This window comes from Salmo salar, chromosome 13 (genome assembly GCF_965601325.2).
Source record: "Salmo salar chromosome 13, fSalSal1, whole genome shotgun sequence".
Lineage (NCBI taxonomy): Eukaryota > Metazoa > Chordata > Actinopteri > Salmoniformes > Salmonidae > Salmo > Salmo salar.
In genome coordinates, this window is record NC_138303.1 from 27,145,533 (window position 1) to 27,171,236 (window position 25,704).

At 45.3% G+C, this 25,704-nt stretch overlaps 1 protein-coding gene across 4 annotated transcripts in view; it reads left to right on the forward strand.

Annotated features, from left to right (window-relative positions):
* LOC106566728 (nuclear receptor coactivator 3) overlaps positions 1 to 25,704 on the forward strand; it is a 110,876-nt gene that overhangs the window by 63,849 nt on the left and 21,323 nt on the right. For 3 of the 4 annotated variants that reach the window (XM_082959915.1, XM_014135048.3, XM_082959917.1), the window contains 4 exons: positions 6,102 to 6,181; positions 9,049 to 9,099; positions 22,116 to 22,223; positions 23,107 to 23,267. In XM_082959915.1, the coding sequence (XP_082816041.1) occupies positions 22,135 to 22,223; positions 23,107 to 23,267 (250 nt within the window). In that variant the 5' untranslated portion in view covers positions 6,102 to 6,181; positions 9,049 to 9,099; positions 22,116 to 22,134. Of the gene's footprint in view, positions 1 to 6,101; positions 6,209 to 9,048; positions 9,100 to 22,115; positions 22,224 to 23,106; positions 23,268 to 25,704 lie in introns of all 4 variants that reach the window. The other variant, XM_082959918.1, reaches the window with a different exon arrangement.

Below are 25,704 nucleotides of genomic sequence, written 5' to 3' on the forward strand. Positions count from 1 at the left end.
ACATGTTTTCAATGGGGTTCAAGTCCGGAGACTGAGATGGCCATTGTGAAATTTTGATTCTGTGGTCAATTAACCATTTCTTTGTGGATTTTGATATGTGTTTGGGGTTATTGTCTTGCTGGAAGATTCACTTGCGGCCAAGTTTTAGGCAACCAGGTTTTTGTCAAAAATGTCCTGTTACTTGGTCAAGTTCATGATGCCATGGGGCCTCCTGAGTGGCGCAGTGGTCTAAGACACTGCATCGCAGTGCTAGCTGTGCTACTAGAGATTCTGGGTTCGAGTCCAGGCTCTGTCGCAGCCGGCTGCGACCAGGAGACCCATGGGGGGGCACACAATTGGCCCAGTGTTATCCAGGTTAGGGGAGAATTTGGCCGGCAGGGATGTCCTTGTCCCATCGTGCACTAGCGACTCCTGTGGTGGGCCGGGCACAGTGCACGCTGACATGGTCGCCAGGTGTATAATGTTTCCTCCGACACATTGGTGCGGCTGGCTTCCGGGTTAAGTGGGCATTCTGTCAAGAAGCAGTGCGGCTTGGTTGAGTTGTGTTCCGGAGGAAGCACGGCTCTCGACCTTCGCCTCTCCCGAGTCCATATGGTAGTTGCAGCGATGAGACAAGACTGTAACTACCAATTGGATACCAAGAAATTGGGGACAAAAAATTTAAAAAAGGTTCATGATGCTGTTGCCGTTTAGCAAACTCCAGGCAGTGATATGGTCAGATAACAGGAAAATAGAACTCACTAATGGTGGCTTTAATAATTCTGGACCCCACTGTATATAAATAACTTGACTGTTGAGTTAGGTTAGGGCTGTTGGAGTTGCGGTAGGTACTGTAGGTTCTTGGAAGGGATGACTCATGCATAGGCCTATTTTTTATTTTTTTGTATATGTACAGTCGTGGCCAAAAGTTTTGAGAATGACACAAAAATGTATTTTCACAAAGTTTGCTGCCTTGATTATGCAAGAATGGGCTGCCATCAGTCAGGATGTGGCCCAGAAGTTAATTGACAGCATGCCAGGGCGGATTGCAGAGGTCTTGTGGATGTCTTGAGGTCTTGTCATTCTCAATACTTTTGGCCACGACTGTACAATGCATTCAGAATTTTTGTTATGTTACAGCCTTATTCTAAAATGGATTTATTCACTTTTTTTCCTCATCAATCTACACACAATACCACCAAGATTTGTCCTAGAGCTGGCCGCCAGGCCAAACTGAGCAATCGGTGGAGAAGGGCCGTGGTCAGGGAGGTGACCAAGAACTCGATGGAGTTCGTCTGTGGAGATGGAAGTACCTTCTAAAAGGACAACCATCTCGGTAACATGCCACAAATCAGGCCTTTATGGTAGAGTGGCCAGACGGAAGCCACTCCTCAGTAAAAGGTACATGACAGCCTGCTTGGAGTTTGCCAAATGGAACCTAAAGGACTCTGAAACCAAGATTGAACTCTTTGGCCTGAATGCCAAGCTTCACGCCTGGAGGACACCTGGCACCATCCCTATGGTGAAGCATGGTGGTGGCAGAATCATGCTATAGGGATGTTTTTCAGCACCAGGGCCTGGGAGACAAGACAGGATCGAGGGAAAGCTGAATGGAGCAAAGTACAGAGAGATCCTTGATGAAAACCTGCTCCAGAGTGCTCAGGACCTCAGACTGGGGCAAAGGTTCTCCTTCCAACAGGACAACGACCCTAAGCACACAGCCAAGACAACACAGGAGTGGCTTTGGGACAAGTCTCTGAATGTCCTTGAGTGGCCCAGCCAGAGCCCGGACTTGAACCCAATCGAACATCTCTGGAGAGACCTGAAAATAGCTGTGCAGTGACACTCCCCATCCAACCTGACAGAGCTTGAGAGGATCTGCAGAGAAGAATGGGAGAAACTCCCCAAATACATGTCTGCCAAGCTTGTAGCATCATACCCAAGAAGACTCTAGGCTGTAATTGCTGCCAAAGGTGCTTCAACAAAGTACTGAGTAAAGGGTCTGAATACTTATGTAAAGGTTTTTTATTTGTAATAAATTAGCAAAAAAATGTAAAGACCTGTTTCTGCTTTGTCATTATGGGGTATTGTGTGTGGATTGAAGAGGGAATAAACAATTTAATCTGTTTTAGAATAAGGCTGTAAAGTATCAACATTTGGAAAAAGTCAAGGGGTCTGAATACTTTCCGAATGCAGTGTAAATGGATGGTTGATGGCAGCCACAATAGACACCCTGGGTTGCCGCCTGCTAGCAGCGTTATTTCTGTTCTCAGGACCGCCTGGGAGAGAGGAGTTATTTTAACCAGGTCCTAGATCAGATCTTATGGCATAGCAATGACGGTCAGAGAAGTTGACTAAGGCACATACAGATCTGGGACCAGTTTTGAGTCCCTTTTATCTCCCCCTGCTCTTTCTCATAGGAGTGGATATTCTGGTAATAGTGTTTGTTCTAAACATGGAGTTAGTCAGAATCAAATCTTTGCTCTCTGCAGTGTTCATGTGTTCACACTGAATAGACTACTCAAGAAAAGCATCCAATGAAGGCACTAACTGTCTCGCCAAATGTTGCTACTCCCTTTCTGATTGGCCAGAATTAGGGGCACAGTACCATGGAGATGGTCACCCACGTCTCGTGTGGTGAATTGAGAGTCAGTGGTCCGTTTTTATGAACGGGGGAGAGCATTGATTTTAAGAATGCTTTTGTGGAGCTGAGCTGGGCTGTGGACATTTTTTATTTTTTATTAGCCTCTGTGGTGGGATTTGTTAAGGGGAGGCGAGGTGCCAAGATGTGGCTTGGTTCCTATTCTGCTAGTGTGTAAGTGCCGGTTCAGTTGGAGGGAACTGGTGCTCAGCTAAAGCAGAGTCACCCAGAGTTCTCACGCACACACACGCACGCACGCACGCACGCACACACACACACACACACACACACACACACACACACACACACACACACACACGCACGCACGCACACACACACACACACACACACACACACACACACACACACACACACACACACACAGTAGCTGTATGTGGGCCTTACTGGGCTGTTTGTGTGTGCTGGCTGATGCAGACACTGTCTCCCTTATTCTGGGCCAGAACACAGAGAGAACACAGAAAGGCCGACAAAAAGAGAAAAATACATAGTTCCACTATAAAGGACAGAAATGAGATGGCGAGAAGGAGAGAAGAAAGAGATGAATGCAGGAAGGGAGGGATGGACAGGGGAACAGGGAAGAAATGCTCAGTGAAAGAGGTAGAAGGCAAATGAGAAAAATAAACAAACAGTGAGTTAGCAGAGAGACAGAATGGGTGAGATTGTTACTGTATGTGCTAGAGTATCATTGCCCCCTCTTCCTATGTAGTTTGCTCGCTACACAAATGTGCTCTGCCCTAAAGCTACAGTTGCATTGACCTGAGTGGCTGTTATGGTATGAATGTGTTTTGAATGAGGGTGTGTCTGCTGCCTGCCTGCCGTTATGCGACATCATGCCACATGCTTCACCTTTCGCTCTGCATACGCACTGCAGAAAGACTCCCAGGTGTCAACAGCACATAGACTTCCATTGACTGAGACTGATCTTCCCATTCTAACACTGGCTCCTTTCCAGGGACAGACAGACAGACAGACAGACAGACAGACAGACAGACAGACAGACAGACAGACAGACAGACAGACAGACAGACAGACAGACAGACAGACAGACAGACAGACAGACAGACAGACAGACAGACAGACAGACAGACAGACAGACTATGCTTTCCTGTTGCATCTGTAGCCTGCCTGCCTGGCACTTACTGTCTCACTCTCCAATTGACTCTCCAGATTTCCCCTCAGTCCCAGTCTGAGATATTTTTATAAATGTTTTATTTCACCTTTTTAACCAGGTAGGCTAGTTGAGAACACTGTTATTGCATTCAATATAAGCTAGTGACACATACAACAACACAGAGTTACACATGGGATAGACAAACGTAAATGATCCAAGTCATCTCTCTCTCCTCCTTCCCTCCTCTTCCACATTCTCTCCATTCTTTAGCTGAGCCTTGGGCTGTGTTGTTGAGGCCAGACGTGGATGACAGGCAGACCCACTGGAAAGACTGTAATTATTGATGGGAACAATCATTTATCTGTCTTAAAATCGCTTTGGACTTTAATGGTATTTGTTTAACAAGACCAAGGTGAGATGATGTGAATAATTATGTGATTTGTCTGGTTAAATGCTGCTGCAGTGGCTTCATGCACATACACACGCACAGTCTGTTTTATAGTTAAATCAAAGGCACTCTTTTCTGCAAGGTGCAATTGAGAAGTAGAACGAGCTAAGAGAGTGTAAGAAGAGGAGATGAGGGCAGGAGAGAGGGACTGGAAAAGTCCTCGGCGAGAGCGTGCCTCGGTGCCTATGAGCTGAACACACACACTCAATGCATCTTAACCTCATTCTCAATGCTCTTATATTCAAGGCCTAACATTTATACAAGCACCACATGCAGTTAACTAGCATTATTAGTGCTGTTCTGAACGGCTTTACTAATACGAGCACAACAACGCATTAATGATCCCACTGAAGGCCTATCTGTCCCCGCCCCTTAAACTCTCACTGGAAGTTCCCCTTTGTCACGGACATGCCATAAATCCACTCTGTTTAAGCAATCACTCTTTCTCTCACTCCTTTTCTATCTTTCTCCCCTCTCAATTAGTAGGAAACACATCGGCTGAAGGAGGGCCTTTGTTGGTTTGTGAGGGCCCATACATCACCCAAACTAGCGACCCCCTGACAGCCCCCATCTGGTCCTCATCACGGGGTGCAGCCAACGGTCAGGCTGGATGATGCATGGCACACAGGCACGCGCTCTCAAACACACACACACAAACACAGACACGAGCTCACAAACATACACACACGGGCATGCGCTCACAAACACACATATGTACACTCTAGGGTTGGGCGATTTTACGATTGTTTACTTACTGTTCCACAAAGAAAAAATGACTTTGAGAATCTCCACAGGGATGGTGAGTTAAGACAATCAGAAATACTATCAGATCCCCAAATGGGAGTATTTATAGGTCTACATTTGTGTGCAGGCCAGGTAGCCTACTATACATCTATGCATTATCAGGTGTGTGTCCTTACTCAACATTGACAGGAACGCTACAAACAAAATGAAATAAACCAAATGTAGCCTAGGGTGTGCGCTCTTCAAACAACGTGTCCACTCCTACAATGACAACGGTATGACTGGAATAATAATATATTGAATGCAATAACAGAAATGACCATAACCAACCAAATGTAGATTAGAAATGATGGGAATTAACTGTAAATGTACTACTGATGGTACTGGTTTGCCATCCCTGCGGCCTCAGCAATGGATTAGTCCACTCAGACAGTCATGAATCAGACTGGTGTCTCCTGTCCTGTGCCATAATTGTTTTATATGTATTTGCCACTGCTCAACCGGTCGACCATCAGCCTATCGACCAAGCAATCGACCAGTCGACAAAATGGGGTCAACCCTAGTTTCACGTGTGTTTCGACCTGTCCCCAAATTAATAAAGTTAGTTCACAGTTGGATTTGATATTTTAACCTGCGTGTCATGATCACGTCTGGTGTGGATGGACAAAATGAACATGCACACGCGGACATACGCGTGGCTGGTCTAGTCACCATGTCATAGTCTCGCTCTAATACTTCTGGACTTCCTTCCAACTCATATCACAACATCCTTTTTCGGAATAAGGATGTTGTGTGTGCACGTTCACTAACTGAAAGCACACAGTGAAATGTCCCTGTTCTCAGACCCAGACCCAGACTGCCTCCCTCATGTCGTCTGCTCCTCATGTTAATGCTGTTTCTTGGGCTGTCATTAACAACTTGATTAATACCAAGCCCTGTTATTCACCAATATGAACATAACAAATATGCAATGTCCAGCAGAAGTGCTTATTATCTCTCTCGTGTGTGTGTGTGTGTGTGTGTGTGTGTGTGTGTGTGTGTGTGTGTGTGTGTGTGTGTGTGTGTGTGTGTGTGTGTGTGTGTGTGTGTGTGTGTGTGTGTGTGTGTGTGTGTGTGTGTGTGTGTGTGTGTGTGTTTGTGTGTTCTATATACTCCAGGGTAGAATACCAGTAGACCAGTCCAGGACCATTATCTGCAAGAGAGAAATTGTCTCTTCCACTCTAGGCTTCGTCACAAGGTGGGTCACGTCATCACACGGCTGTTGGTAAGGTTACCTGTTTTGGTGGACTATAGTTTGTTGTAGACAAGAGTTCAAATGTTTACTTTTTGCTCATCTGTTGTGGAACACGTTTTTTCTTTTTGCTCATCTGTTCTGGAACACAACATTCTTTCTGATCCCCTGGCCAGACCATAGAAATGAGCAACTAGAACAGACATGGTAATTTAGAGCGAAGGTCCATTGCTTTGGGAGCCATTTTGGATTTGTCATATTGAATTTCAATGGTACAGGTTTAAGCAAGAGAAAGCAGGGGGTGGGAGATGTAGAGGGGTAAAAAGAGGGAAGAGTGAGGGAGAGCAGATTTAGAGGTAGAGAGAGAGAGAAGTGGAGATAGAGAAAGGTGGAGAGAGAGAAAGGTGGAGATAGTGAAAGGAGAGAGGCTGAGATGGAAAGGTGGAGAGTGAGCGAGAAAGAGGCTGCTGGGGAGACAGCAGGAGAAATCAAATTATTCCCCCTGCTCTGCCTCCTATAGAGACAGAAAAAAAGCATTTATCTGTACCCTAGTCTGCAGGTGACAGCCCCCCCCCCCCCCCCCACACACACACACACACACACACACACACACACACACACACACACACACACACACACACACACAGGAGGAGGGGAGGCGGGGGATGGATGATTATGGAGAAGAGAGGGATAGTGGTGGTGTAGGAAGAGGTGGGGTTGAGTGCGATTATGTCTATAGTATAGAGGTGGTATTGAGAGAGGAGGGGAGGAGATGAGTAAATCAGGGCAGGAGAGGGAGGAGAGAAGGATATTATTTAGAGGAGAGGAGAGGGATAGGGATAGGGAGGAGAGAAGGATATTATTTAGAGGAGAGGAGGGGGATAGGGAGGAGAGAAGGATATTATTTAGAGGAGAGGAGGGGGATAGGGAGGAGAGAAGGATATTATTTAGAGGAGAGGAGGGTGATAGGGAGGAGAGAAGGATGGTTATGGAAAGGAGAGGGTAGAGAAGAGGAATGGGGGATCTGCAGGTGAGTCTGAGATTCTGCTGCATCGTGTCACACTGACTTAGATCAGCAGGAAGACTCCTCTACCCATGATGCCTCAGTCAGTCCTGTATATCAACCATTCTCTAGTATCGACCCAATGCATTATGTATTATGTATTTTTCCTAACTTTGTCCCAACATGGGCTAATTACAGTGGAGGTCACCAACCTGACTACAGCCAGTCATTGTCAGAGCAGTGAGCTAAACGTCAGCATGGCTGTAGACTGCAGGTCTGTCTGTTGTGTTCCTACTGGAGTTAACATGATCTGGCCGGGCCGCGCTGCTCTTCTGTTTTGTCAACAGAGATTATGAAAATGGGGCTGGCTGTCTCTGTCTGTATCACCTAGCCTCACAACTCCCTGCCCCTGCTAACCACAAACCCCCGCCCCGCCCCCTGTCCGCCCAACTGCCTGCTCACCCCCTCTCGCACCCGAAAAACAACGAGAAGAGAGACACTTATCTGAAACAAGGAAGCCTCAGTCTGTCTCGTCTGTTTGTCTCTCCCAGCATTAGGCTAGTTGTTAAATGGACATGGAACCAGTGGTCATTATTAACCCTGTCCTTGTTGCCATGCTCAGGTCGCTCTGCGTTAACGGGCTCTCATTTTCACTCAGAAAATAAGAGAGACCCAATTGAACTCTAAAAAGGTAATGTACTGTAGCCCCACTTTTTGCAGTGAAATCCTATAAACCAGTAGTGTAGGTAGGTAGGTCATTGATGGTGTGCTTCTCCTGGTGAAAATGCATTCGAAATGGGTGGTATCAGTGGAGATTGCTTGACTCCCTTAAAAAAACTGATAGTGCTTTTTAGTACAGATATGGTATAGTACAGATATACCTCATTACAATATCAAGTCACAGAGATCAGTCGGACACTGTTGAGGCATAAATGTAGACGGGCCAAGAGAAATCTCCATATATAGTTGAGTTTCTATTATTCCTTTTCTACCTCAGTGTGTTTTCCCTGTCTGTCTGTCTCTGCCCAGTAAGCCATTCTAGACACTTGTTTGTTTGTTGCACTGGGTCATTCTTTATATGACTCATGTTATCGTGGGAGGCTGGTTTGAGGCTGTTTTGTATCTAGTCAGAACTGAGATAGAGAGAAACAGAGACTATTTCTCTCCATTTGTTTCTGACTGAACTTGTTGTGCTACCTTACACACACACACACACACACACACACACACACACACACACACACACACACACACACACACACCCCCACACACACACACACACACACACACACACACACACCTAATGTTACTGATCTGATTGACTGGGAAGTCAGAGAATGTCCCTCGGTACAAAGTCCTCATTGCAAAGTGTCATACCATGGGTTGGGTAAACAGTAATACGTTTTGGCTCCCATACAGAGACACATGATCAAGAGACACTCAGACCTACCTATGCACACGACACACGCTACTCTCTCTCTCCCGCCCCCCTCCCTTCCTCCTCTGCCTGCATAGCGTCATGCCTGTAAACAGCTGCCTAATGGCTCTCAAACACACAAACATCATCAGTCATGAGAGAGCTGCTCGTTTGGGCCCCATCCTCCACCCTAAATCATTCATGCTAATTTTCTCAATGCACACACACACACACACACACACACAGCCGTGCTATTACAATGTTGGCTACATCTCCAGCACTGTTCCTTTCTCTGTCTGTCTGTCTCTCGTATTTCTCGTTCTGTTTCTCTCTCTTTCGATCTGCATAAACATTTTGTCTCTAAACTGCATCAATACCCTAACAGCTTGTGGCTGCTGTACATCAGTGAATTCCATGTTATATTTTACTCTTTTCTCCTTTTTTGGCTTGCAGGATGTAAAGTTCAATGACGTTGGATTTCATAATTTATACTCTGCTGAAGAGGTGAGTTCATGGGCAAGTATTTTTTTTTGTCTCTATTTTCAATTTCCGCCAGTGCCATGTAGGTGATATGGGACCATTAGGCTGCTGGCTGGCTGGTTATTTGGTTGGTTGGTATGCTGGAGAGCAGTTCAAGGAAGTGGTTCAACCTCAGGGATTTCTGGAGCTCTCTTAGCCTTGCTGAGTCACAACCAATGTTCCCTCTAAGCTGTGCGCAGCTTCCCAGGGACTGCCACGCAGAAGAAATATCAGCCCGTGCAGAGAAGCACGAGATTGAACGTCACTCAACTTTCTAGAGTTTTCCCCTTTAGTTAACCTGTTATGGCTAGGGGGCAGTATTTTCACGGCCGGATAAAAAACGTACCCAATTTAATCTGATTATTACTCCTGCCCAGAAACTAGAATATGCATATAATTATTAGCTTTGGATAGAAAACACTCCAAAGTTTCTATAACTGTTTGAATGGTGTCTGTGAGTATAACAGAACTCATTTGGCAGGCCAAAACCTGAGAAGATTCTGTACAGGAAGTACCCTGTCTGACCATTTCTTGGCCTTCTTGATTATCTCTATCCAATACAGGGGATCTCTGCTGTTACGTGACACTTCCTACGGCTCCCATGGGCTCTCAGAAGGCGTCAAAAAGCTGAATGATATAAAAATTTATTTTAAACAGCGGTTGACATGCTTCGAAGTACGGTAATGGAATATTTAGAATTTTTTTGTCACGAAATGCGTCGTGCGCGTGACCCTTATTTACACTTCGGATAGTGTCTTGAACGCACGAACAAAACGCCGCTATTTGGATATAACAATGGATTATTTGGGACCAAACCAACATTTGTTATTGAAGTAGCAGTCCTGGGAAAGCATTCTGACGAAGAACACCAAAGGTAATCAAACTTTTCTAATAGTAAATCGGAGTTTGGTCAGGGCTAAACTTGGTGGGTGTCTAAATAGCTAGCCGTGATGGCTGGGCTATCTACTCAGAATATTGCAAAATGTGATTTCACCGAAAAGCTATTTTAAAATCGGACACCTCGATTGCACAAAGGAGTTCTGTATCTATAATTCTTAAAATAATTGTTATGTTTTTTGTGAACGTTTATCGTGAGTAATTTAGTAAATTCACCGGAGGTTTGCGGGGGGGTATGCTAGTTCTGAACGTCACATGCTAATGAAAAAAGCTGGTTTTTGATATAAATATGAACTTGATTGAACAAAACATGCATGTATTGTATAACATAATGTCCTAGGTGTGTCATCTGATGAAGATCATCAAAGGTTAGTGCTGCATTTAGCTGTGGTTTTGTTTTTTGTGACATTATATGCTAGGTTGAAAAATGGGTGTCTGATTATTTCTGGCTGGGTACTCTGCTGACATAATCTAATGTTTTGCTTTCGCTGTAAAGCCTTTTTGAAATCGGACAGTGTGGTTAGATAAAGGAGAGTCTTGTCTTTAAAATGCTGTAAAATAGTCATATGTTTAAAAAATTGAAGTTTTTGTATTTTTGAGGAATTTGTAATTCGCGCCACGCCTATCATTGGATATTGGAGCAGGTGTTCCGCTAGCGGAACGTCTAGATGTAAGAGGTTTTAACACTATCAACGTTTCCCTCTACAGTGGGAATTGTGATTGAATCAACACAATATTAGCCACTTTTAATGCAACATAAAGAAACAACACAAATTATGCAAGACTTAGTATCTAAAACTGACTATGAGGCAGAGTGCATCTGAGTAGGATTCTATTGCATTGACAGGCACGACTCAGGGCTGTAAACTACACAGACCGGTGCGCCATAACCACTCAGAGCTGCAGCAGACCTACAGAATATGCAAATAGACCATTTCCATATATGGATTTGTGCCATTCACTTTGAACCAGACTGTTTTACAGCATGAGCGGTCGCGATTATTATGCGCTTGTTTTGAGGTCAAAGCAAGAGCTGCATGTGGCCACGTTTGCACATTTGTTCATTTTTGTTGCTAATTAGTTAGTTATTAGCACAGTTATAGCTGATTTGTAGTCAGCAATGTGGGAGTGATTGCTTCCTACAAGAGCATTTCCAGCCATCTTTGAAAGTGAGTCAGGTAAAGAGCTTTTTTTATGTCTTAAAGGGGCAGTGTTGTATTTTGAGACAGGCTTGAATACGCTATGTAACCAATAGGCAGAGGGTAGCATAATTTGTCTGATTCTCTGTAATAATGGTATGGGAATAATAATACATTTTATTTTGTAAAGGGGTTTCTTGCATCAAACAACACAACAAAATGTTCAGTCTGAAGGACAAGTGGATAAACAGATTACTGTCAATCCCTGCATGTTTTTTTTCAAAAGTCTCATGGAATGTAGGCCTACAATGAACACTACATATTGGGGCTGCTACTGTAGGCTGAATGACAGAACTGCTATTTACATGTTAATATGTTATGTAATGCATTTTCTCCATAGTTTTTTTGTGGTAGGCCTACATTATGATCAAATAGCCACAGAAGACTACTTGGCCACCAAAACAGTAAATCAAAGCAGGTACAGCCTCAGTGTTCACAGTAAACGAGCGCCGGAAGTTGCACAGAAATTTTGCAAGGTTCATGTTTGCGCTCAGCTGACCTGAAATTTGCTCAGTGCCAGAAAATATTAGAGGGAACATTGGTCACAACCCTTGGCAAATGGAAGTGGGCAGAATGTTAATTGAGAAAGAGGTGGACCACATCTCCATCAACATTTACTTACACTCATTGTAGATCTCTCTGGAGTCGTGACATCGTCCACTTCCTCCTCCCCTCCCCGTCCCACCCTCTACCCGTCTGGTACCGTACCAAGTACCCACCACAGCACCCCTGCCTCCCAGTGTCCTACCAGGCCCCACTGCCTGTGGCATGTAATTTACTTTTCACCCTGCGCTGTGCTGGAGAAGCGGGCGGGCAGGCAGCTCGCACCACACTAGAGGTGACCCATTTCCCTGGGGTATTCAGCAGCCCTCCTAATCAGCCATTCTCAGGGGCTGCCTCATTCACTCGGCAATTAGAGCGCTTGAGCCATCTCTCACTCTTTCTCTCGGTCTTTCGCTCTCTTTCTCTCTCTCCCTTTCCACCCTAGAATGCGGGTGTCGTCAGACAGTGGAAGGGTAGTTTAGTAGTTTCATGCAAAGATGAGCTACAGTACAGACAGACAAGCTGTCACGAAATTGCACTCTTAGGAAAGATTGACAGAGATGGATAGATTTGAAACAAACACTTTTGGGAGGAAGGGAAAGAGAGGGAGGGAGTGAGGGAGCATATTTGAAAAGCGCTGCTTATGTTTCCCTACATACAGAGCTACAGTTTGATGCTTGTCATTTTTTTTTATTTCACCTTTATTTAACCAGTTAGGCCAGTTGAGAACAAGTTCTCATTTACAACTGTGACCTGGCCAAGATAAAGCAAAGCAGTGCAACAAAAAACAACACAGAGTTAAACATGGGATAAACAAACGTACAGTCAATAACGCAATAGAAAAATCGGTTTACAGTGTGTGCAAATTAAGTAAGGAGGTAAGGCAATAAATAGGCCATAGTGGCAAAGTAATACCAATTTAGCAATTTACACTGGAGTGATAGATGTGCAGATGAGGTTGTGCAAGTAGAAATACTGGTGTGCAAAAGAGCAGAAAAACCAAAACAAATATGGGATGAGGTAGGTAGTTGGTTGGATAGGATATTTACAGATGGGCTGTGTACAGCTGCAGCGATCGGTAAGCTGCTCTGACAGCTGATGCTTAAAGTTAGTGAGGGAGATAAGTCTCCAACTTCAGTGATTTTTTGCAATTCGTTCCAGTCATTGGCAGCAGAGAACTGGAAGGAAAGGCAACTAAAGGAGGTGTTGGCTTTGGGGATGACCAGTGAAATATACCTGCTGGAGCGTGTGCTCGGGTGGGTGCTGCTATAGTGGCCAGTAAGCTGAGATAAGGCAGAGCTTTACCTAGCAAAGACTTATAGATTACCTGGAGCCAGTGGGTTTGGCGACGAATATATGCGAGGACCAGCCAACGAGAGCATACAGGTCGCAGTGGTGGGTAGTATATGGGGCTTTGGTGACAAAACGGATGGCACTGTGATAGACTGCATCCAATTTGCTGAGTAGAGTGTTGGCGGCTATTTTGTAAATGATATTGCCGAAGTCAAGGATCGGTAGGATAGTCATTTTTACGAGGGTATGTTTGGCAGCATGCGTGAAGGAGGCTTTGTTGCGAAATAGGAAGCCGATTCTAGATTTAATTTTGGATTGGAGATGCTTAATATGAGTCTGGAAGGAGAGTTTACGGTCTAGTCAGACACCTAGGTATGTATAGTTGTCCACATATTCTAGTTGCCCACAAGTCAGAACCGTCCAGAGTAGTGATGCTAGACGGGCGGGCAGGTGCTGGCAGCGATCGTTTGAAGAGCATGCATTTCGTTTTACTAGCATTTGGAGGCCAAGGGAAGAGTGTTGTATGGCATTGAAGCTCGTTTGAATGTTTGTTAGCACAGTGTCCAAAGGAGGGCCAGATGTATACAGAATGGTGTCTGCGTAGAGGTGTATCAAAGAATCACCCGCAGCAAGAGCGACATCATTGACATATACAGAGAAGAGAGTCGGCCCGAGAATTGAACCCTGTGGCACCCCCATAGAGACTGCCAGAGGTTCGGACAACAGGCCCTCCGATTTGACACACTGAACTCTATCAGAGAAGGAGTTGGTAAACCAGGCGAGGCAATCATTTGAGAAACCAAGGCTGTCGAGTCTGCCGATAAGAATGTGGTGATTGACAGAGTCGAAAGCCTTGGCCAGGTCGATGAAGATGACTGCATGGTACTGTCTTGGATATGATATCGTTTAGGACCTTGAGCGTGGCTGAGGTGCACCCGTGACCAGCTCGGAAACCAGATTGCGTAGCGGAGAAGGTACGTTGGGATTCGAAATGGTCGGTGATCTGTTTGTTCACTTGGCTTTCGAAGACTTTGGAAAGGCAGGGCAGGATGGATATAGGTCTGTAACAGTTTTGGTCTAGAGTGTCTCCCCCTTTAAAGAGGGGGATGACCGCGGCCACTTTCCAATCTTTAGGAATCTCAGATGATACAAAAGAGAGGTTGAACAGACTAGTAATAGGGGGGGGGGGGGGGGGGGGGCATGGGCCAGTTGCTGCGGGGGGTGCAGAGCTGTTGGTCAGGGTTGGGGTAGCCAGGTGGAAAGCATGGCCAGCCGTAGAGAAATGCTTATTGAAATCCTTGATTATCGTGGATTTATCGGTGGTGACAGTGTTTCCTAGCCTCAGTGCAGTGGGCAGCTGGGAAGAGGTGCTCTTATTCTGCATGGACTTTACAGTGTCCCAAAACTTTTTGGAATTAGTGCTGCAGGATGCAAATTTCTGTTTGAAAAAGCTAGCCTTTGCTTTCCTAACTGACTGTGTATATTAGTTCCTGACTTCCCTGAAAAGTTGCATATCGCTGGGACTATTCGATGCTAGTGCAGTACGCCACAGGATGTTTATGTGCAGGTCAAGGGCAGTCAAGTCTGGAGTGAACCAAGGGCTATATCTGTTCTTAGTTCTACATTTTTTAAAGGGGCATGCATATTTAAGATGGTGAGGAAAGCACTTTTAAAGAACAGAGAGGGTCAGTTAGCTACTCACAGGGCCGGAGTTCGAGGCTGGGGCCGACAGATAAACAAAATTAAGTACCGTGTTAATGAACAGTCCAGCAGGCATCAGCTGTGTAGCCGAGTGATCATAGGGTCCAATGAGCAGCAATAGATGAAACAGGGAGCCGTTCGGTAGTCATTACTACGCTAGGCGAGGTCAATGTTGTTGTCAGGGGTTGGAAATTCCTGTGGGTCCACACCAGGATTTCCGTCAGGAAAATGTGGCGAAGGACATTTGATCGGCAGCATTTTAATTTACCGGACATTTGAGAAATGTACAGGACCCATATGCATTGGGTGCGTAACCTGATTAGGGCGTTCACCCAGTGTGCTTAGAATGACAGAAATCACATTTAGATAATGGTAATTCATATTAACAGAACATGCAAGTCGAATATTGCAATGATGTCTTTCTTACCGAATTCTGATGCACACTTTGAAGATGTTAGAATAACGGTCCACTTTTACTTTTCCTCAGCCAATAAGACGTGTAACGAACAGCAAAATCCCTGGCGTATGTCAATCTACTATCCCCTATAGTAGAAAAGTTGATCTATTCTATTGGTCAGCTTGTTCGAGACTCTGGGGCAGTTGTGGGACGATAGATCCCTGGGGTATTTCATAAAAAAGTTAAAAAGCAATGAGTATGATGCAACAGATGAGAATGTTTAGCTTAAAATGTTGATCAACTATTATTTTTTTAAGCGTACGAAGCAGTAGACTATGCGTGCATGTTCGTTCCATTATGGAATTAGTGGGAAAACAATTGTCAAAAGCGCACCGCACATGCAAGCAGTTTCATGTGACAGAGATGAAAATATCACTTTGGGATTTTGAAAGTTGGGAGATCTAATATGCAACAACTAGCGTGGGTTGCTAATATGACTAGGGTTGTGCCTTTGGCTTCTGGACAATGAAAGAAAGTTCATATAAAAATAATTTCCTCCACGAATATGGTCTGATTTTGGCTACACTACTTTGAAGTAAGGTAAGACATGCCTCATATGTAATAAAACGGTCAAGTTTCAAACAATTAAGTATATGTTTATTCTTACTGCCTCCAGCTCATTACAAAGTGGTGTGTGACGTGCTGATGTAGCTTGCCTTCCGTTGCCTATGCATTTGCTGTTTGAGATGCTGCTATAGCAGCAGCTCTTGCGCTGTCTGACAGATTTGTCGCTCAAAGGCTCTGTACGCTGTACATGCATGATAAATAAGAGGAATCCCAGAACTATACGGGAGGATCTTGTCAATGATCTCAAGGCAGCTGGGACCATAGTCACCAAGAAAACAATTGGTAACACACTATGCCGTGAAGGACTGAAATCCTGCAGCGCCCGCAAGGTCCCCCTGCTCAAGAAAGCACATATACATGCCCGTCTGAAGTTTGCCAATGAACACCTGAATGATTCAGAGGACAACTGGGTGAAAGTGTTGTGGTCAGATGAGACCAAAATGGAGCTCTTTGGCATCAACTCAACTCGCCGTGTTTGGAGGAGGAGGAATGCTGCCTATGACCCCAAGAACACCATCCCCACTGTCAAACATGGAGGTGGAAACATTATGCTTTGGGGGTGTTTTTCTGCTAAGGGGACAGGACAACTTCACCGCATCAAAGGGACGATGTACGGGGCCATGTACCGTCAAATCTTGGGTGAGAACCTCCTTCCCTCAGCCAGGGCATTGAAAATGGGTCGTGGATGGGTATTCCAGCATGACAATGACCCAAAACACACGGCCAGGGCAACAAAGGAGTGGCTCAAGAAGAAGCACATTAACCTCTCTGGGCAAGGTGGGACGCTCGCTTCGCGTGGCGCGAAATACAAATACCTCATAAATGCTATAACTTCAATTTCTCAAACATATGACTATTTTACACCATTTTATAGATACACTTCTCCTGAATCTAACCATGTTGTCCGATTTCAAAAAGGCTTTACAGCAAAAGCAAAACATTAGATTATGTTAGGAGAGTACATCGACAAAAACAACCACAGCCATTTTCCTAGCAACTAGCATGCATCACAAATACCCAAAACACAGCTAAATGCAGCACTAACCTTTGACGATCTTCATCAGATGACACTCCTAGGACATCATGTTACACAATACATGCATTTTTTGTTCGATAACGACTTGAAGAGAGCCCATGCATCCAGATTTCCACTTCCTGGTAGGATTTCTCTCAGGTTTTTGCTTGCCATATGAGTTCTGTTATACTCACAGACACCATTCAAACGGTTTTAGAAACTTCAGAGTGTTTTCTATCCAAAGCCAATAATTATATGTATATTCTAGTTTCTGGGCAGTAGTAATAACCAGATTAAATCGGGTACGTTTTTTATCCGGCCGTGTAAATACTGCCCCCTACCCCCAACAGGTTAACCTCTCTGGGCTAGGTGGGACGCTTGTGTAATCCCGTGGCGCGATATTCAAATACCTCAAAAATGCAAAAACTTCAATTTTTCAAACATATGACTATTTTACACCATTTTAAAGACAAGACTCTCGTTAATCTAACCACACTGTCCGATTTCAAAAAGGCTTTACAACGAAAGCAAAACATTAGATTATGTCAGCAGAGTACCCAGCCAGAAATAATCAGACACCCATTTTTCAAGCTAGCATATAATGTCACATAAACCCAAACCACAGCTAAATGCAGCACTAACCTTTGATGATCTTCATCAGATGACACTTCTTGGACATTATGTTATACAATACATGCATGTTTTGTTCAATCAAGTTCATATTTATAGAAAAAAAAAGCTTTTTACATTAGCATGTGACTAGCATGTGACTAGCATTCCCACCGAACACTGCCGGTGAATTTACTAAATTACTCACGATAAATGTTCACAAAAAACATAACAATTATTTTAAGAATTATAGATACAGAACTCCTCTATGCACTCGATATGTCCGATTTTAAAATAGCTTTTCGGTGAAAGCACATTTTGCAATATTCTCAGTAGATAGCCCGGGATCACAGGGCTAGCTATTTAGACACCCAGCAAGTTTAGCACTCACCAAAGTCAGATTTACTATAAGAAAAATGTTATTACCTTTGCTGTTCTTCGTCAGAATGCACTCCCAGGACTTCTACTTCAATAACAAATGTTGGTTTGGTCCCAAATAATCCATTGTTATATCCAAATAGCGGCGTTTTGTTCGTGCGTTCAAGACACTATCCGAAAGGGTAAATAAGGGTGACGAGCATGGCGCATTTCGTGACAAAAAAAAATCGAAATATTCCATTACCGTACTTCGAAGCATGTCAACCGCTGTTTAAAAGCAATTTTCATGCCATTTTTCTCGTAAAAAAGCGATAATATTCCGACCGGGAAAGCGTGTATACGTACAAAGAGAGAGAAAATAAAAACATCTCGTGCACGAGCCTGAGTCTCAGAGTACTCTGACCGGCCACTATCCAAACGCGATAATGTGTTTCAGCCTGGGGCTGCCTCGATATCATTCAGCTTTTTCCCGGGCTCTGAGAGCCTATGGGAGCCGTAGGAAGTGTCACGTTACAGCAAAGATCCTCAGTCTTCAATAAACAGAGACAAGAAGAACAAGATCTTGTCAGAGAGGGCACTTTCTGTAAGGAATCTTCTCAGGTTTTTGCCTGCCATATGAGTTCTGTTATACTCACAGACACCATTCAAACAGTTTTAGAAACTTTAGGGTGTTTTCTATCCAAAGTCAATAATTATATGCATATTCTAGTTACTGGGCAGGAGTAGTAACCAGATTAAATCGGGTACGTTTTTTATCCGGCCGTGTCAATACTGCCCCCTAGCCCTAACAGGTTAAAAGGTACAGGACGGCAAGCAGGGTCAGGACGGCAAGCAGGGTCAGGGACAGGTAGAGTGGTCAAGCAGGCAGGCTCAGAACCAGGAGGGCGAGGAAAAAGAGAGACTGGGAAAAGCAGGAGCTGAGATACAAAAATGCAGGTTGACTTGACAAACAAGCCAAACTGGCAACAGACAAACAAAGAACAAAGGTATAAATACACAGGGGATAATGGGCGACACCTGGAAGGGGGTGGAGACTATCACAAAGACAGGTGAAACAGATCAGGTTGGTTGCGCCGACTTCAGACAATAGGCATGCCAGAACGGACTTCAGCCCATGATAGCACCCGTAGACCTGTTGACGGGATTGTGTCGCTGAAGCCTGAAGAATCCCAAAACCACGGGAATCTCGGGGACTTGATGACCAGGAATTGAATGGTCTCGCTGTGATTCCCTGACACACGTAGGTTGATGGGAGTGGTGTTATGGGTGACCCGACCTATAGAGCATCCGTCCAGCGCTCTAACATCCATGGGAATGGAGAGGGGATGAGTGGGGATGTTCAGCTCGGAAGCCAGTGTGGTGTCCAAAAAGCTCTCGTCGGCCCCAGAGTCAATGATTACCCGGAGAGATTTGGACTGGTTTCCCCACAGCAGAATGACATGAAAAAAGGGTGCGAGTAAGGGAAGCAGAAAAATTCTCCATATGGCCCACCAGAGTAGTCACTCCTACCCGTGAGACTGGTCTTTTACCGTGCAATAGGACACAAAATGACAAAAAGTCTCGCAATACAGACAGCTCCTTGTATTGATCCTGTGTTGCCGTTCCGCTGGCGACAGCCCACCTCTGCCTAGTTGCAATGACTCGGGAAACAGTGCCTCGGCCGTCTTCGGTGACTCTCGAGGAAGGTCGGAAAACCTCGGGTGCTCTCAGCAAAGGGACCGTCGGGGACGACTCGGAGACGAGGTGGAATCTCTGGACGTGCGAGCAAAATCAAATTTCCTCGCCATCTGTCGTTCCCACAATCGCCCATCGATGCAGATGGTCAAAGCGATGGGGGAGTCAAGATCCATGGGTAACTTCCGAGCAGCAAGCGCGTCCTTGACCTCTTTCGAGATGCCGTGCAGGAACATGCCGAACAGTGCTTCCTGGTTCCACGCACTCTCCGCTGCCAACGTGCGGAAATCCACCGCATAGTCGGCTACTCCACAGGCGTTCCTGCCAGAGCTGGATTAGCTTCCGGGCAACTTCTCTCCCGGAGAACTGGGCATCAAAAATCTTCCTCACCTCTCCCATGAACCCCTCCAGACTCACGCACATGGCCAGCTGTTGTTCCCATACGGCGGTAGCCCAGGTGAGAGCCCTCCCAGACATCAGCGTGATGAGGTAGGCTGTCTTGGAGCGATCCGAGGGGAAGGAGGAGGGCTGAAGCTCAAAAATGAGGGCACACAGCTAAAAACGCCCGACAGGTGCTCAGTTCCTCATTAAAGCATTCTGGGGGAGGTAAATGGGGCTCCCGGGAAGGTGGAGTGGCCGGTGGGGCGGCGCTGCTAATTGCCAAGTTACTGAGGGGCGGTGGGGTTACCACCGTGGCAGGCTGCCCCCCAGACAACCCGCGGAATTGCTCCAGCAGCATGTCCAACGCCCGGTCATGGCATTCAGCCAACGTTTGGACTCCCTCCATAAGACCATGAAGCAATTTCTTGTGCCTACCAATGGAGGCTCCTTGGGATAAGATGGCGTTGCACAGCTGGCCCTGGTCTGCTGGGCCAGTCAGGGCCTGTTCGTACGGTCAGGTAGGAAGGTAAGACCCAGATGCAGACAACGTCAAATGATCAATGGTTTAATAATCCAACAGGGGCAGGCAATAGACAGGTCAAGGCAGGCAGGGGTCAGTAAACCAGAGGTCGGGCAAAGGTACAGGATGGCAGGCAGGGTCAGGGGCAGGCAGAGTGGTCAGGCAGGTGGGCTCAGTCAGGACAGGCAAGGGTCAAAACCAAGAGAGTGAGAAAAAGAGAGATTGGGAAAAGCAGGCGCTGAGACACAAAAACGTTGGTTGACTTGACAAACAAGCCGAACTGGCAACAGACAAACAAAGAACACAGGTATAAATACAAAGGGGATAATGGGAAAGATGGGGGACACCTGGAGGGGGGTGGAGACAATCACAAAGACAGGTGAAACAGATCAGGGTGTGACAGATGTTGCCGGACCAGCAGGCTTGATCGAATGCATAGGCTGGGTAGAACGTCTATTCTTGAGCCGTTCTAGTGGGCTATCTTTAGAATTTTAGAATGCAATATTTGGTGAATAGTCAACCGCTGGGATAATGTAGCGTCAAACTTAGTCGGATGTCCTTGCAATGATTGAAATTAAAATATGTATCACAGTGATGGATAAACATTAGGTTACCACTAATAATTATAACAAAAACTATCTGTAAAATAAATGGATAGAATGAGAGAATGGCGACACTGCGTCCTTTCCCTCTGGTGGATTTATTTTCTATTCATTAGAGGCTTCATGCATGTCGGTCAGAGGGTAACCATGTAATCAATGGAATAAAAATTATGCACTTGCTGTGAAGGTTAAGAAAGGCACTGGAGTGTGGTTCTCCTCCCGATCGTGCACCACAGAGACTCAAAGCTCATGGGCCTATCTACATGCGTTCTTTTCTTCTTTCTCTCTCCTCCTTCTCTCTTCCACTCCTTCTCTCACTCTCTTCCCGCTCTCCCTCTTGCTCCCTCCCCTTCACCTCGCTTTTCCCTCTCCCTCTCTGCTCCCTCTCTCCTCTGTCTACCACCGCTCTAACCTCTCTTATCCTCCTGCTCTCTTCCTGCATCTCCCCCCTCTATGTCCTCTGCCTTTCTGTATCCTACCTCATTCACTCTCCCTCCTTTTGCATTCACTCACTCTCCCCCACCCCCTCTCACTTTTCCCCAGCGTCACTGGTAAAGAAATAGACTAATCAGCATAGACTTCCTGCTGCCGACTTCTCTCTCTCCTCTCCCCCCCTCCTTTGTCAGCCCACTTCCTGTATACCGAGTGTGATGCATTGTGGGAGACAGACGTCTGTCTTAACTGGGTTAGTCGTGCAGCCTGGCTTACTGTCAGAGACGCTGCTAATCCTGCTATATGTGTGTGTGTGTGTGTGTGTGTGTGTGTGTGTGTGTGTGTGTGTGTGTGTGTGTGTGTGTGTGTGGTGTGTGTGTGTGTGTGTGTGTGTGTGCCGGTCCTACACACACTACTCTGAGAGAGGAGGAAGCAGACAATGCTAAATGCAATATCGATTTTTCATATTGTGCCAAGAGTGTCTTATATGCATAATATAAGCTTAAGAGTACCCTGGTTGTATATGTATATTTAACATAAAGCTTCTCCTTCATGTCGGTGTGGGTGTCTGTCTTTGGGTTTAAACAATAGCAATAAGGTTAGATGTGTTTATATATGGAGGTTTCCTACACCTGTTTGTCTCTTCACCTAACAGCCACATTAACATATTATTGGCCGTCCCTCAAATCATCTCACCTGTTGTCTAAGGGTTTGTGTTTCCTGTCCCTGTCAGGTGCTGATATGTGTACACGATGAGTGGACTGGGGGACAACTCCATGGAGCCTCTGAGCTCGGAAAACCGAAAACGCAAGCTCTCTACCTGCGACACGCCCAGTCTGGGGTGAGTAGGGGGCTGGTGACAAAACATACAAATATATTTTGCCAAGTCCGATAATACACATTTTTATTCATACATTTGGAATTACAACAGGGCTTTTTACTGTATTCTACTGTAGGTCAACCCTGGCTACTGACTCTGGAGATCACGAGTAGCTGTAGTCATTCACCTTAAGAGTATCTTGTCTACACAGGCAGCCCAATACTGATTTTCTTCACCCCTAATTGGTCTTTTGACCAATCACATCAGATCTTTTTCAGAGCTGATCTGATTGGTCAAAATGCCAATTAGTAAAAAAAGATCAGAGTTGGGCTGCCTGTGTAAACATAGCCAATTTGAACCAGTTTGAAACCGGTTACACAATATTTGACCATTAGATTATTTGGGTGGGATATTGGGTTAAGCTCAACATTGACCTGTTGGAAACCGGTTTCTGTTTGAATAGTCTGAAACTCCATTCTCAAAGTCATGGAAGGTTGAATGTGTATGTCCAAGCATGGATGAGTCAATGCTCAGAGTACCTGAACTAGAGAATGAAAGATTGTTATTAAAGTGATCGAGCCACATTCCCAAAATGCTATACTGTAATTGACATTCGGCGCATTAAAGACTCTGGGCAGATTCGGTAACCTTAAACATGGAAATAGGCCGTTTTCGTAGTCAAACTACCAGGGTCATATTCAGTCGGCATGGAATTATTATTATTTTTTAATAGTTTTGAAATGGACAACGAATACAAGCATTTCTTATTGTATAATTTCAGGTAGTCCCTCCCTGTTTCAGTCCATTTTCTTCCATTTGGTGCCTAATGAATAGAACCCTGGTAAAACAACTGTAAATAATAATGGTGAATACCGGTAATAACACATAGTGGTATACCCTGTAGGTGTGAGCGGAGACGGCGGGAGCAGGAGACTAAATACATCGAGGAGCTGGCCGAATTGATCTCTGCCAACCTCGGTGACATCGACAGCTTCAACGTCAAGCCAGACAAGTGTGCCATCCTCAAAGAGACAGTGCGCCAGATCAGACAGATAAAAGAGCAGGGTGAGTAGAGACAGACACCCACTGTAGCCGTGGCTAACCCATTAGTAATATCTGTCACTTTATCACTGACTACACAGTACCACTCTTAGACATGGCTGTCTCAGAACCAGTACTGTGGCAATGTCAGAAATGGCACCCTATTCCCTATTTGGGGCACTACTTTTTGTCAGCCTGAGGACAAGACTAATAGTAAACCCATCACCAATACTTTCATCATATCACCCCTTGAATCTGTGGCTCCCAATGTTGTTAGTGCACCTAAAAGATTTTGAGTGTTATTGGCCTTGATCATAGCCTAGTAGATGTGAACGTAGCACTGGAGTGGCACTGGAGTAGCACTGGAGTGGCACTGGAGTGGCACTGGTTTAGCACTGGAGTAGCACTGGAGTAGCACTGGTTTAGCACTGGAGTAGCACTGGAGTAGCACTGGAGTAGCACTGGAGTGGCACTGGATTAGCACTGGAGTGGTACTGGAGTAGCACTGGTTTTGCACTGGAGTGGCACTGGATTAGCACTGGAGTGGCACTGGAAAGTCAGATGGGCTAAGAGGGAGGCAATTAGAGCTGATAGTATGGAGCAGGTCTGTGAGAGGGCTGGAGCCCTGGCTGTGTGTCTTTCCCCCAGAGCAGCTGGGCCAGGGAGAGGAGGGGAGGGACAGAGGAGAGGGAGAACTGTGGGCCCAGGTGCACAGAGCCACATACTCATCCATCACTCATTCATCTCCACACCATTTCACAGCCTGGGCTGTTGGTGATTGTTTGGGGGGAACTTTGGCAGGGCTTTGTGTGTATGTCACTACTTTTGTGTGCCTGTCTGTGTGTGCGTGTGTGCGTGTGTGTGTGTGTGTGTGTACGTGCGAGAGCAACTATGGTTGTGTAACTGCCGTTACAGGTAATCAAACCGAACGGCTTTGCCTCCGTTATTGTCTGGTACAATCTTGTTGAAGTTGTTGTAGATAGTGAATCATTTGCAGACTTTTACAGTAATTTTACAGTACTTTTGAGCATGTTTCATTCCCCCTTTGGATAGGCACCACAGGTGTTCACAATGGCTTGGAGGCACAGGAGGTTGGTGGTACCTTAATTAGGGAGGACAGGCTCATAGTAGCGGCTGGGACGGAGTAAATGAAATGGAATCGAACTCATCAAACTCATGGTTTCCATGTGTTTGATACCATTCCAATCACTCCATTCCAGTCATTATTATGAGCAGTCCTCCCCTCAGCAGCCTCCTGTGATGGGTATTGGTAGGGGGACCGGCAGGGAGTAGTAGGCTCAAGTTGGCCCTAGACACTGATCTAAGATCAGTTTAGTGTCCTAGATCTAGCTGAGCCTAATTGAGTGGGAGGATTATAGTCTGAACAGAGACTGAGGCAGGGGGAAGTGACAGTCAGTCTGAACAGAGACCGAGACTGAGGCAGGGGGAGGTGACAGTTAGTCTCTGCCACCTCGACAGGAAGGGGAAGTACAGCTGGCACTGACTCTCCGGAGACAGGTTGCCATAGTTACCGGAAGTGAATAATAAAGTGCCATTGGATTTCACTCTTTACAACTCTGTCTGGTTCTCTCTTTCTTTCTACAAATTTGTTCTCACCCTTTCTCTTTCTTTATTTCTCTCTCTTTCACTCTCCCTCTGTCTACCCCTTCTCTCTCCCTCTGTCTCTCTACCTTTCCTTCTACCTCTCCACCACCTCCCTCTCCTTCTGCACCCCTCTTCCCATTTTCTCTATCCCCTCTCTCTCTCAATTAAATGTCAATTTAAGGGGCTTTATTGGCATGGGAAACATATGTTAACATTAACAAAGCAAGTGAAGTAGATAATAAACAAAAGTGAAATTAACAATACAAATTAACAGTAAACATTAAGAATAAATGTGCAAATAGTTCAAGTACAAAAGGAAAAATAAATAAACATAAATATGGGTTGTATTTACAATGGTGTTTGTTCTTCACTGGTTGCCCTTTTCTTGTGGCAACAGGTCACAAATATTGCTGCTGTGATTGCACACTGTGGTATTTCACACAATAAATATGGGAGTTTATCAAAATTGGATTTGTTTTCGAATTCTTTGTGGATCTGTGTAATCTGAGGGAAATATGTGTCTCTAATATGGTCATACATTTGGCATGAGGTTAGGAAGTGCAGCTCAGTTTCCACTTCATTTTGTGGCAGTGTGCACATAGCCTGTCTTCTCTTGAGAGCCAGGTCTGCCTACGGCGGCCTTTCTCAATAGCAAGGCTAAGGTTTACTGAGTCTGTACATAGTCAAAGCTTTCCTTAAATTTGGGTCAGTCCCAGTGGTCAGGTATCCTAAGATTTGTATTTGATCATGTATATGTTTACCCATACATCTTCGTTTTGGATAGATAACTGTTCGTGTTGTTGTTTGTTTAGTGTTTTCCAATTTTCCCAGAAGTGGTTCGAGTCTATGGATTCTT